We start from the raw sequence: 12,267 nt of genomic DNA, 5'->3' as shown, positions 1-12,267 counted from the left end.
CTGCAGGATGGAAAGCGCTACTCAGAGCATGGTTGAAAAATATTTATCTATTTAATGCAATAGCTGAATTTAGGCTTCAGATGACCTTATTCTTTGCATCAATTTATTGCTTTTCTTGTCTCAGTACTTCAAAGAAAGTACTGCTTAATATAAATTCTGCTCATCTGGAATGTTTTGGAGTTCATTATTTCCAGAATCTATTCTAATTATGCAGTGCCAATAAATAGGAACTCTCTGATGGCACATTCATGTAGGGTCATATTCACTGTTAAAACAACTATGGGGATGAAGAATCCTAAGTGCTGTCACACTGAATTGTTAAGGTTTAAATTAAAAACATTGATAACTGACATTATAGAGACTTGAATCTTCTGATAATGTTTGTGATCAACCAAACAAAACCCAAACCAAACCCACATCAAAGAAGCATTTAACAGAACGAGGTATTGACATATTCATATCTCTGGTCTATATATTTTATAAATATTTAGAAATGTATGCAAATATAGTGGTAGCTTCAGTGATATGAGCCTGAATCGAATTCAAACAAAAGGAGTTAAAAATAAATTTTCATGGCATGAAGTGATTTATGATAAATGTGTTTTATATTTTAGGATGATATAATATTGATAAAAATCTAGGCAGTTAATTATTTCTTTAGTAATTAAGTTGCAAATCAGAAAAATACATGAACAGGAATTATACCCATCTGAGAATAAAAAAGAATGATTTTTAAAAATCACTTTTTTGTTATGACCATTTGAACACTGTTTTTTGAACCTTTTGCATCTATGCATAATAATAAATTTTCACAGTACCTCTTGAAGCTGAATAAACTTTCCTTCCATTACTGAAAGAGCATTGCTTTTCTCCACCAATTGTTTATGAAGCTTAATCATTTCTACATTATCTCGAATATTTGACCTTCAAAATTGTGTTTAAGAAAAAGATAGGAGTAAAAAAAAAATAAAAAACAAGTTAACAGGTGGAATCACATATTTTTAATTAATGTTACTTAAAAAATGTTTATACACTTGACATATTGGTTACTGAAGTTTTTAGATTATTACAAATAAAAGACAAATTTATTACTTAAAAACCACCAAGTTCATTCTTGAACTTGCATAAACACAAACACACTCTTGAAGGTATTCCTCAAAATCTATGACAATGTCACCTTTATAAAAATTGATATGGATTTAAAATCATTTTAGAGTGTCCTAAAAGATGACATGAAAGCCATTAGCTTTTAGCACAGCAATGGTTCTACCATCAAACTTTGCATTTATTTTAGGGCTATCATGCTCCCTTTTCCCTAAAGGAAAAATATGCAATATAGCCATTCATCTTCTTACCACTCCCTCGAAGCAAATGGTATCATAAGATTATCATTCATTGGAGTTTCCTCTTGGTGTTTAAACTTTGCAAAATATTTCCAAAAAAAGTGACTTAGCATTTTATACTAATAATGCCCAAAGCTGGCATTTAAATATGTTGCAGATGTGCCTTTAGCTGTAAGAGATTATTTGATGTCCACAGGGTATATAGAAACTCTATATGCTGCAATACTATTTTGTATTTTTCCTACTGAGATTAAAGCAAATGTAGAATTTAACAGGAAGATCTTGTTAAAGGTTAATCATAGATCTAAATGAATACCTGTGTTTCAAAAGACATTTATTTTCCTGACAGAAAAGGTTTCTTAATTTAATATGTCTTACATTAAAAAATATTTCTTAAATTGTTAAACTTGACTTTAAGACTTCATTCTTTAGGAAAAATAAATGTAAATTTTTTCAAGTTCAGAAAATTATTTCAGTATTTAAAGTAAGCAATTTTACTTCCAAAACTTATCTAGTATACACATATTGGAAAAATTGTCACAATGCCCTACTGGAACCAGAAAATGGACTACAAAGCTCACACATCTGTAAACCAGCTGAGGACTTGAAATACTTAATTTTCCTCTTTGATATTTGAAAGTTCATTGTATTTTGGCATTGGACAGTTAGTTGTCCTCACACAGAAGATAAACAAGTCCAAGAACCTGGATTTTGCCCAGGGTACAGTCTTAACACAATGTTAAAATAATTATGTGTCTAAAACATGTTATCTAGCAGTTCTGAGCACATATTCAACAGTATGCTCATTGTTATTCCTTTCAACGTTACTTTTATTCACTAAAAAATGTGGAGAAAAATATATTTTAAATAAAGTTTAAAGAAAATATTCACACTTTCATATTTAGAAGACTAGATATAATTTCCCTGTTTTCCTCAGACTTACTGTTTGATCACTCAAAGATGAGTGAAGTTTATTGATACAGAAGGACAGAATGTGATTCAACTAATTTTAAATCTCTTCTTATATTTTCTGTTGTCTCTGATTTATTTTAATATTTTATTTTTGTAGTGCTAGGGATCAAACCCAGGGCCTTGCATATGCTAGGCAAGGTCTAGGCAAGGCCTCTGATGTTTTGTTTTAAAATAATATTTTTAAGAAGAATCAATATGTTTGAAAAATGACTACTGCTTACTGTTAGTAACAAACAATGAAATCTCAACAATTCATTCAGTCAAAAGGGTCATAGAAATAACACGTTTTAATCTTGAATTTTTGTAAGACAAGGAAGAGTAAGCATATTTCAGAAAATTTCAGTGGTTCAATTGGTGAAAGCTTTCTTGAATACTTCCCTAAACTCCTTTGGGTTTAACTTTTCAAAATATTAGCAAGGAAAAGTAACAAAACATTTTATACTAATTATGTCCAATAATCGACATAAATAGTATTTAGAAAACAGCAATTATGGGCTGGGGCTATAGCTCAGTTGGTAGAGTGTTTGCCTCGCAAGCACAAGGCCCTGGGTTCAATCCCCAGTACCAAAAAAAAAAAAAAAAAAAAAAAGTTATGGGCTGGGGATATAGCTCAGTTGGTAGAGTGCTTGCCTTGCAAGAACAAGGCCCTGGGTTCAGTCCCCAGTACCGCAAAAAAAAAAAAAAAAAAAAAAAAAAAAAAAAAAAAAGAGAAAACAGCAATTATAATATATAGCACTTTATCAGTTTGTTACACAGTACCCCTATTCTTGGATAAAAACTTTCAAGTCTTTAATAATTATTTTTAAGTATCGGTTTGAGGGGTTTTACATGTAATATTTATTGTTAGGACTGTATGCTTTTTGAGGATAACAATATGAAGAGAAGGGTAACACGTTAAGATAAAAAGTGCAGGGTCAGAGTACATACAAGTTAAAACCAGCAATGTGATGAATATGGTGTGGACTTTAAGAAGTTAATATGATAAGGGATGGGGATGTGGCTCAGCGGTGGAGCACTTGCTTAGCACATCTGAGGCCGTGGGTTTGATCCATACCATCACCATTAAAAAAAAAAAAAAGGGAGAGGAATAGATTCAGTGAAATCATCTGAAACCTGACCACTGACTCAACATTTTTACACAGATGAAATATGGGAAAAAGATAAAGGTAGTAGTGACAGAGGGCAGATGTCAGTAAGATGAAAAGGAGAGTGAGAAGGATGTTGGAGGAAAGAGGGAGCTAGAGAGTTATTGCTAAGAGACTAGTCACAGACATTGAGGCTTTGGGATAAGGTCTCAGGTTGGTCTCCTTTAAAGAAGAGATGCAAGGCTAATTTCATGAGTAAGAATATAGCACAGAGAATCCCAACATCAAGACAATAATTAAAAAAAACTATGAACAAACTGCAGAGAGATAAGTAGAGGAGAGGGAGGAGAGTAGAGGCGAAGTGCAGGGGACTGAATTAGAGTAATTATATTCCATGCTTTTGTGATTATGTCAAAATGTATCCTAATGTTCTATCAAAAAAACTAAAAAAGTAAAAAAATATTTTAAATGACCACCACATAATATTTTTACCACATAATATTTTTATGCCCTCTTCCACCTACTATGATAGGAACACCAAATCTCCTGAATGATGATATTCTAACAGAGAGAACAATACATGGTAAAAATATTCAGATGAACTCTGACATTCATGCACCAATTCGTACATGCTACATTACACATGGTGAAATGATTTGCAAACAGATACCAAGCACATTAATTAAGTGCTTTGTAAAAATAAATTTCTCACATTTTTCAACAAGGATTTTTGAAAAAACCATAAACAATTAAGTTGGAAAATGCTGTTTCTTTTCTTTTTCTTTTTCAGTTTTACAGACATATGATTTAGAATTATGATCAAATCTTTGAAAACTATGAGAAGAGTTGTTGGCCCATCTCTAGATTAAAAACAAACTGAAATAAATTAGATTTTATGTTGAAAAAAGTAATCCAGCTCAACAACCTGTGTGCCAAGTTTCTCTCATATAATTTGAAACAGTCAAGCAATAAACTCTGAAAAAGGAATTTCTAATGGAAGCCTTAAAAACACTTGACTCCAGCTTTGCTACTGGGTGCCATAATAAATCCAGAAACTTAAAACCTCAGATACACTGGAGAAGGAAAAACTTTCAGTAGAGCTATGTAATGTATAGTCTAATATGAAAGCTTAAGAAGCAAAAATCTTTGCTCTAGTGAAAGTTTCATATATTTCATTCCCCAGGCAATCAACTCCCCTCCTCCACCCCCATGAACATTTCATTCTTTGCTACAGTAAGGATTATGAAACCTAAAAAAAGTATTTAGGTTTTTTTGAGACTAAAATGTTACAGTATTTAACACCATTTAGAAGAGAAGGCTCTATGACACAGAAGCTTGGCTGAGATTCTGAGAACTAGTTAAATCGAATATTTTATGAGATCGAATGTAGAAGATCTTTTTTTTAAATTTTGTTTTTAGTTGTAAATGGACACAATACCACTTATTTATTGATTGACTGATTTTTATGTGGTGCTGAGGATCGAACCCAGTGCCTCACATGTGCTAGGCAAGTACTCTGCCACTGAGCTATAACCCTAGCCCCCAGAGGATCTTTTTGAGAAATAGTTTTAGGCTGACCAAATCTGGGGGATAAAACTGAGAACAACCTTAGGGTCGAAAAAAAAAAATTCCTTTTTTTTTTTAAATAAGTGTCAGACTCTGTAAGTATATCGTCGAAAGAAATGTAGGCCATTCACAGTTCTTATTAGAGATACACAGGTAACAATTACTAGCAAGGGTACCACTTTTGAATAGAACTACAAAGACTGCTAGTAAATGGAATGGAATAAGCTTCACTAAAATAGCCAAGGAAAGTCTCTTTGAAAAGTAATGGTTTTGCTCAGAACTGCTGCTTGAGATCACAGGGCAAAACAAGGATCTCTGTGAGGCCACGTGCAATGGTCTGTGGGAAGCTGAGGCAAGAGGATTTTAAGTGTGAGGCCAGCCTGGGCAACTTAGTGAGAGACCTTTCTCAAACTAAAAAATAAAAAGGGGTAGGGATGTAGCTCAGTGGAAGAGCATCTCTGGATTCAATTCATTGTACCACAGGGCAGGGGATAGGGGTTTAAAAAAAAAGGAAAAACATTTACAGCGGAAAAACGATTGTGTATATTTGCTTCTGTATCATAACTTCCTGTGATCTTAGGAAAAAAGTATAAATCAGAACTCAGTACTTCCTTACTGTTGCCACCACAGGAAACTGAGGCACAGTACTAAAGTTCTCTACATGCATATAATCACATTCACATGAAAAAAGATGGGACACTACCAAAGGCTGGTTGGGGTCAGCAGTAACTCAAATCCTGGCTCATCTTCTTAAAAGAACCATGTTTAGGATCATGTTTAATGAATTTTCAACTAGAGATTTTACAGTAATAGGAAAGGGAATCTGGGACTTTTATTCAATATTTCATAAACCCCAATGGGAAGGGTTGATTTATTGGCAATTAAATTACAGAAGTAGGTAGGGGCTGGGGTTGTGGCTCAGTGGTAGAGCACTTGCCTAGCATGTGTGGGGCACTGGGTTCGATTCTTAGCACTGCATATAAATAAATGAATAAAATAGAGGTCCTTCAACAACTAAAAAAATATTTTAAAAGAATTTAAAAAGTGAACTAAAGGTTTTGTATTGTTCTTATTTTTTAATATGATCATGCCAGTCCTGTGCACTAACATATGCTGTTTTCACAATTATCAGAAGGAATAACTGATTTGATTATAGGTCTTTGATGAATACAAAATGTAAATAATGATTAAATTAAGAAATACAGATTACCACTGAGTAGGCAAAATTGTTTGGAAACACAAGGTCCCTAAGAAGATAATGATTGTTAATTACAGAGTAGAGAACCACTCACCCATTTCAATCTATTCATTTCATAGTTTGGGTAGTTAACTGATGCTCGGAGAAGTAAAATTTGGCCAGAGTCCTTAAGTGATGGAGCCAACACTCAAATCTAACTTTAAGGAGTAAATTCTTCCCATTCTTTTAACTTGTTTTCTTCTAAGATGTTCTTAAGTGTAACTCTCCTTCACTGTCATGTATATATTAATACACTAGATATTATTATTTGTGACAATTTCAGTGCTTTGTATAAAGTATTGGGAAAATACGTCAAGTGCTATCTAGAAAAATCTTAGATAATATTAATAATAAGAAACAGGAATAAAAGAAATTGTATGAGTGCAATAATTGTCACTGGACAAATTCTAACCTATGCAAAATGACAGTGAGAGCTTAGTGAATACATTTTTTTAAAATGACAGGTCATCCCCCTGTGTTATAATGTTTTCATGGTTATCTCTGGCCCCAGTTATCCTTCCATCAGACAACCAGATGTGCCCTCTAAATTAGGGGGCTGGGCAACCAGGCAAATCCAAATTGAGGAGCATTCTGCAAACAACTGTCAATGGGCTGGAAAAAAGCAGGGAACATTCTAAAATAAAAGAAACCTAAATAACGTGAAAATTAAATACAACACCTGGCCTCTGATTGAATCCAAGATCAAAACAAAACAAAATAAAACCCGTTACTCAAAAAAACAAAAACAAAAACAAAAAAACAGCAATAAATAGCATTATTGGAACAACTGGGGCAACTGTTTCATTATGGTGAAATTTTAGAATGGCTATAACATAGGGTGCCCTTGTTCCTTGAAGATATGTGTACAGAGGATGAAATAACATATGCACCTAACTCTCAAATGGGAGAGGGAGGAAGGGAGAAAAGGAAGGAAAACAGGGTGAGAGAGAGAGGGGTGCAGGGAAGGGGTCAGGAAGGGAGAGAGAGACAAGAGGGGAGCAGAGGAGAGAAAGAGCATGCATGCACAATGCAGAGGCAGACTGTGGCACGTTCACAGACACGCTAAGAGGTGCAAGGTATGTGAAGCTCACCCTATCATTCTCTCCACTTTTGCTGCTTTGCAAAATGAAAAGTTGGGGAGAAACTTAAGAGTGCCAGAAGGTAATCCTGCATCTGTGCACAGGGGAAAAAGAGACAGCCTTTAAAGTCAAGCTGTTTCTTACAGCAGGGCTGCAATAGGCCTCTCAGTTCTAAGATTTGACAATCTGCTGTCTGCCCGAGAAGAGGGCAAGTCAGAGTTTCTAAAATATACATGGGTTAAATTTCCTCCACTGGGACATTAAGGCACTTACATGATTTTTAATTAAGAAGGTAAACACCTTAACATTCATTTAAAAAAAAAAAAACACAGCACAAACTAGTTACACACTTGCTAAGAGTATACATATTTCTGGAGTTAAAAAAGTCAATAAAAGGTAAAATCATTCTGATTTTAATGTTCACGTACATGTGTTCACTGGTTACTGCTTTGCATTTAATTTAAGACAGCCTTTTTAATAAGCAGAAAATGTGCATTTTTATATTGTTTAAATTTTAATATGGATTTTTGTTCAAAACAACACAGACATTCAGGCTACTTGTAAATGATACAAGATTTTTTGCTAATGAGGCATTATGTAGAACATATGCAAAAATCACAACTCAGTCTTCCAAAATAGACCACAACAACAGGAAAAAACATGATTTTAATAAAAAAGAGCAGCACTGGGCTTTTACTTCAAAGCAATTAAGGGCTTTGGATAACCAAAAGTTTATGTCAAGCTGATGCCAAACCAAACTGGTCTATTAAACACATACTATGAAGAGTTTCTGTAATATTCAATGAAAAGGCTCTTTGCCATAAATATCAAGTGCTGCCATTCTGAAGATTACAACTATGTTAGGTTCATGTTTGAGAACAAGGGGTTCAACATCCAGATCAGACTTCTAGAGTTTCAAATCTGAAATAATGCATCCGTGAAAGAGAAGTTTAAATATGTTTTCCATTTTGTGATTTTTCTCTACAGTAAATTATACCAAGTTTTATATTCTCCCTAACATTTTTTTCAACAGTTTTCCATTAGTCTCAAAAAATTGCTGTTATACATAAAATTTTGAGCTACATGTAAACATATTTTTTTAAAAAGCCTTGAAAGTTTTTTTTTCTTATTTCTTCAGTTTCAAAAAGTATTTCAAGAAATGATATGCTACTCACTACAAATATTCTTCTTTCTAAGGAAATGACATATAAATTTTCACTTATAAATTTAGTGAGCTAGGGTACAAAAACTGATATATTTCCTTGACCTCTGTAACAAAAGTTCCTTTGCCTATAATACCAATTTTGTTTCTACTTATAATTCTTGGTTATCACAGAAAAGACTGCTTATTTTGTTTATGTGGATACTACAGCCCCCTGAGGAAGGCCTTTGTTTGGATTTTAAGGTACTCTTCTATATGTACATGTTGGTACTCTTACTGGAAATATTTATAGTAGAAAAGCATGTGTCCTTGTCTATCACTCTCTTTCTGTTGCTGCTCTGACCTAGGATTGAAGGACTTTTGGATCTCCTTTTCAATTAACACTGAAAGTCTAGCTCAAAGATGATTATATCCATCTGGAAAGGGGATCAGTTAACATAGTCCATCCGACCGTCTGGAAATACGAGATATAACAAGGAAGGTACTCCCTGGTAACCTTGTGCCTAATTGTTGACTACAGCAGATAGGGATGGTCCTCAAGCTTGAGCCTGGCTTATGTGAACTTTTGTATTTAGATAATGTCTTAATTATGGCTATTGGCAATTATATTAAGAACATCATATTCAGTAACGTCGTCTTGTTCTCTCTGGTGCTGTATCTTATAAGGAACCATTTCTTGGTTTTCCAAGAAGGCTAAATCTAAATCAGTTACTCTTCCTAGGGAAACATGGGTCAAACCTAAATAATCAAACTGATTTAAAGTCAGCATTCAAATCAAATAAAATTTAAACATATTTAATGCAAATTTAAATATGTTTAGTTCAAATTTAAATATAATTCTCAAAAATATTCATGTTTCTTTTGTTGTACATTTAGGAGAATATATTATGTCACTAGCTATTAGGGTTTCCTAATATAATTCAGTTTTACACATAAATTATTAGAGGTTATACTAATCTTCTAAATTCTTTTTTTTTTTTTTTTTTTTTTTTTTTGGTTCTAGGGATTTAACCCATGTATGCTTTACCACTAAGTCATATCCCCAGTCCTTTCTATTTTTTATTTTGAGATAGGGGCTAAGTTGCTTAGGGCCTTACTAAGTTGCTGAGGTTGGCCTTGAATTTAGGATGCTCCTGCCTCAGACTCCTAAATAGCTGAGATTACAGGGTGCGTCACTGTGCCTAATTAAATCTTTAAAACATAAAGCTTTGGATATGTTTTAGCTCACTTTGTACTTTTAAACAAGTCTGATGCTATGCATCTTTTCTTAGCTTCTTCATATATTACCATGTAAGGTTAATTTGCTAAAAGAGGGAAAATACTGAATCTGAAAAGAAAAGCTACGAAATCTTTCTTTGTTTTTCTAAATAAGAATCTGGCCACACAGGCATAACATCAGACACCTTGGAAAGGGGAAAAACAAGTGGAACTAGGTCTGGTTTGAAAAAAAAAAAATGAGAGTAATGAAATTCAAAAGAGATACAACAACTAAATCCTAGGTGTAGATCTTATTTGGATTCCACTTCAAATGTACAGTAGAAAGACATCTTTACAGATGTTTGAATATAAACTGGTTATTAGATTATATGAAAGAATAGCAATTAACTTTTTCAGGTGTGACAGTGGTATGGTGGTTATGTTTTAAAAAATTCCCTATCAGACAGAGATACATACTAAAGTATTTGAGTGACATATCTGGCTGAGGCTAATTAACTGAAGAAAATAAAGGTGATGGGGTACATGCAATAAGATTGGTAACATGTTAATAATTGTTAAAGTTGAGTGATAGATTCAATATGCGATGTCTTGTTTTGGGTATGCTCAGTCAAAAAAACAAAAAAAAAAAAAACAAAAAAAAAAAAAAAAAAGAAAAAAAGAAAAGGAAAAGAAAAGAAAAAGCCATAACGGGAGAAAGATAATTCAAGAAAGAATGTGGTAAAAGGGTAAAGTCTTGTTGAAAGCACAGTGTCAAAGCATAAACACTATACTTTATAAAACGTCCAAAATGCAATGGTGGCAATGCCCTTTAGGGCAACTACTAAAAGGTCCCATCATACTCCAAAATAATCAATAGATCAATTCCAACTTTGTATTTTAGGAGTGGTAACATCTTAGAGATCACAAACTATAACCGTATTATCGAATTTACTTTACTACCTTTTAAGGTTGAAAAAAAATTTAAATGTGCTAGACTTATATACAAGGTAAATCAACAGCTGAGATCTTATACCCCATACTTCTTTCAGAATCTACAATCACATGATATCAACTTCCTGCAATTTTAGCAAACGAAGCAAATAAACAGAGAAAAGAAGACAAGGGCAGTTTCCACCCATCAGAAGCTATAAGGGGGCAGGTTAGGGAAAACAGCCCTTACATGAGAGTTGCTGATAGCAATTAGTAGGTCTAAAGTATGCCTATAGGACGAATGTTAAGTAAAACCATGATTTTTAAGTAGTCTAGATGAATTTATCCTTTTATGGCCATGATAAACTATTTTAAACTAATTCTGACCTTATCAAAATGGTATTTCTGTCTTAACATACCTTTGATCTGTAGCTTGCTGTTCACGAAGCTGAAGAAGAGATAACTCAATTTCATTTTCTTTCCTCCTCAACTGAGTTTTCAGGATCTCGGCCAAGTGCTCTAACTCTTCTATCTGGCCTCTTTGTGACTGAATAACATTTTCTCTGAAATAAAAAGCCTTTTTAAGAATCTGTAGTTGAGGAAAATTTGTAGTATTTAAGATCAGTGCAAAGATATTTCTTCACAATAAGGAGCAAGCAAAAGTTAAAAAGTTTAGCTTAATTGCCTCTGCACATAGTGAAATAGTAGTAGATTGAATGTGATGATTTGGAAATACATATGGAACAATTCAAGATATTGCTTTTTACAAGATAGTAAGGTAATGGACTGGACTTTGGTTTAATTCAATCGAGTACGTATTGATCACCTGTTGTGCACTCTACAATCTGGTCTTCAGATTATTAATGTGCCTTTCTTCTTTCATATATGCACATCTGCCTATATATATCACCCAAATTAACACTTCAGAGAGGATGGCAGGAAATTTGCCAAACATAACTTAGTGGTCTCTGGCATGCATTTATCTGTCTCTTCCACGTCTGGCAGTATCCCAGCACAATGAGCCTCAGGAAACTGGTACGTACTCTGGTTTTTCAACTGATTATCAGGTAACAAGATTATGTCTAATCTTTTATTTTCTCACAGGCTAATCACTACTATAACTGATATTTAAAATATTCAAAAGGAAACATTTTAGGCCCATATTATTCTTAAGCAACTATCTAAACTATCTACTTTTTGTGTCATGTTCTCTTTCCTCATTCAGTGTTGTTGCTTTCTGATAATTCAGGTGAACGTCTACAGATAAGATAGAACCTTATCTTCATTTGTGTGACTCAAAGACACTGAAACCAATAAGCTTTGATTAACTGGGAAAGAAACCTAAATGTTGCAGAAGTAACTTTTTTGAAACCATGATATGATGAAGAATGCAGTACCAGAGAATCAGAGGGAAACAATATCTGAAATCCATATGTATCTGATAACTTCAAACTTTTAAGCCACTCCTCCCAATTCCTTTTTATTTATTTTTTAAACCACAAAAAGGACTGATTCAGGATCTAAAAAAAAAAAAAAAAATTACCTGTGATTTTCTGGGAATGAAAATGTTGCCTCTAAAGTTTATACTACTCTGAATGATTGGATGTCATGCCATTCCTTTGGTGGTAAAATTAGAATAAAGAAGACTATTTTATAAACCCTTTCATTGATGCAGTGGGTAAGTTATTCATTTCCC

General features: G+C 33.4%; 1 protein-coding gene across 4 annotated transcripts in view; it reads right to left on the bottom strand.

The window, feature by feature from the left end:
* Positions 1 to 12,267, bottom strand: part of Rpgrip1l (RPGRIP1 like) — a 105,272-nt gene that overhangs the window by 80,879 nt on the left and 12,126 nt on the right. For all 4 annotated transcript variants that reach the window (XM_047529262.1, XM_047529263.1, XM_047529266.1 and 1 more), the window contains exons 6-7: positions 10,991 to 11,134; positions 819 to 924 (exon numbers count right to left, since the gene is read on the bottom strand). In XM_047529262.1, coding sequence (XP_047385218.1) covers positions 819 to 924; positions 10,991 to 11,134 — 250 coding nt within the window. The remainder of the gene's footprint in view (positions 1 to 818; positions 925 to 10,990; positions 11,135 to 12,267) is intronic.

Source organism: Sciurus carolinensis, chromosome 16 (genome assembly GCF_902686445.1).
Source record: "Sciurus carolinensis chromosome 16, mSciCar1.2, whole genome shotgun sequence".
Lineage (NCBI taxonomy): Eukaryota > Metazoa > Chordata > Mammalia > Rodentia > Sciuridae > Sciurus > Sciurus carolinensis.
This window is presented reverse-complemented; position numbering and strand designations above follow the sequence as displayed.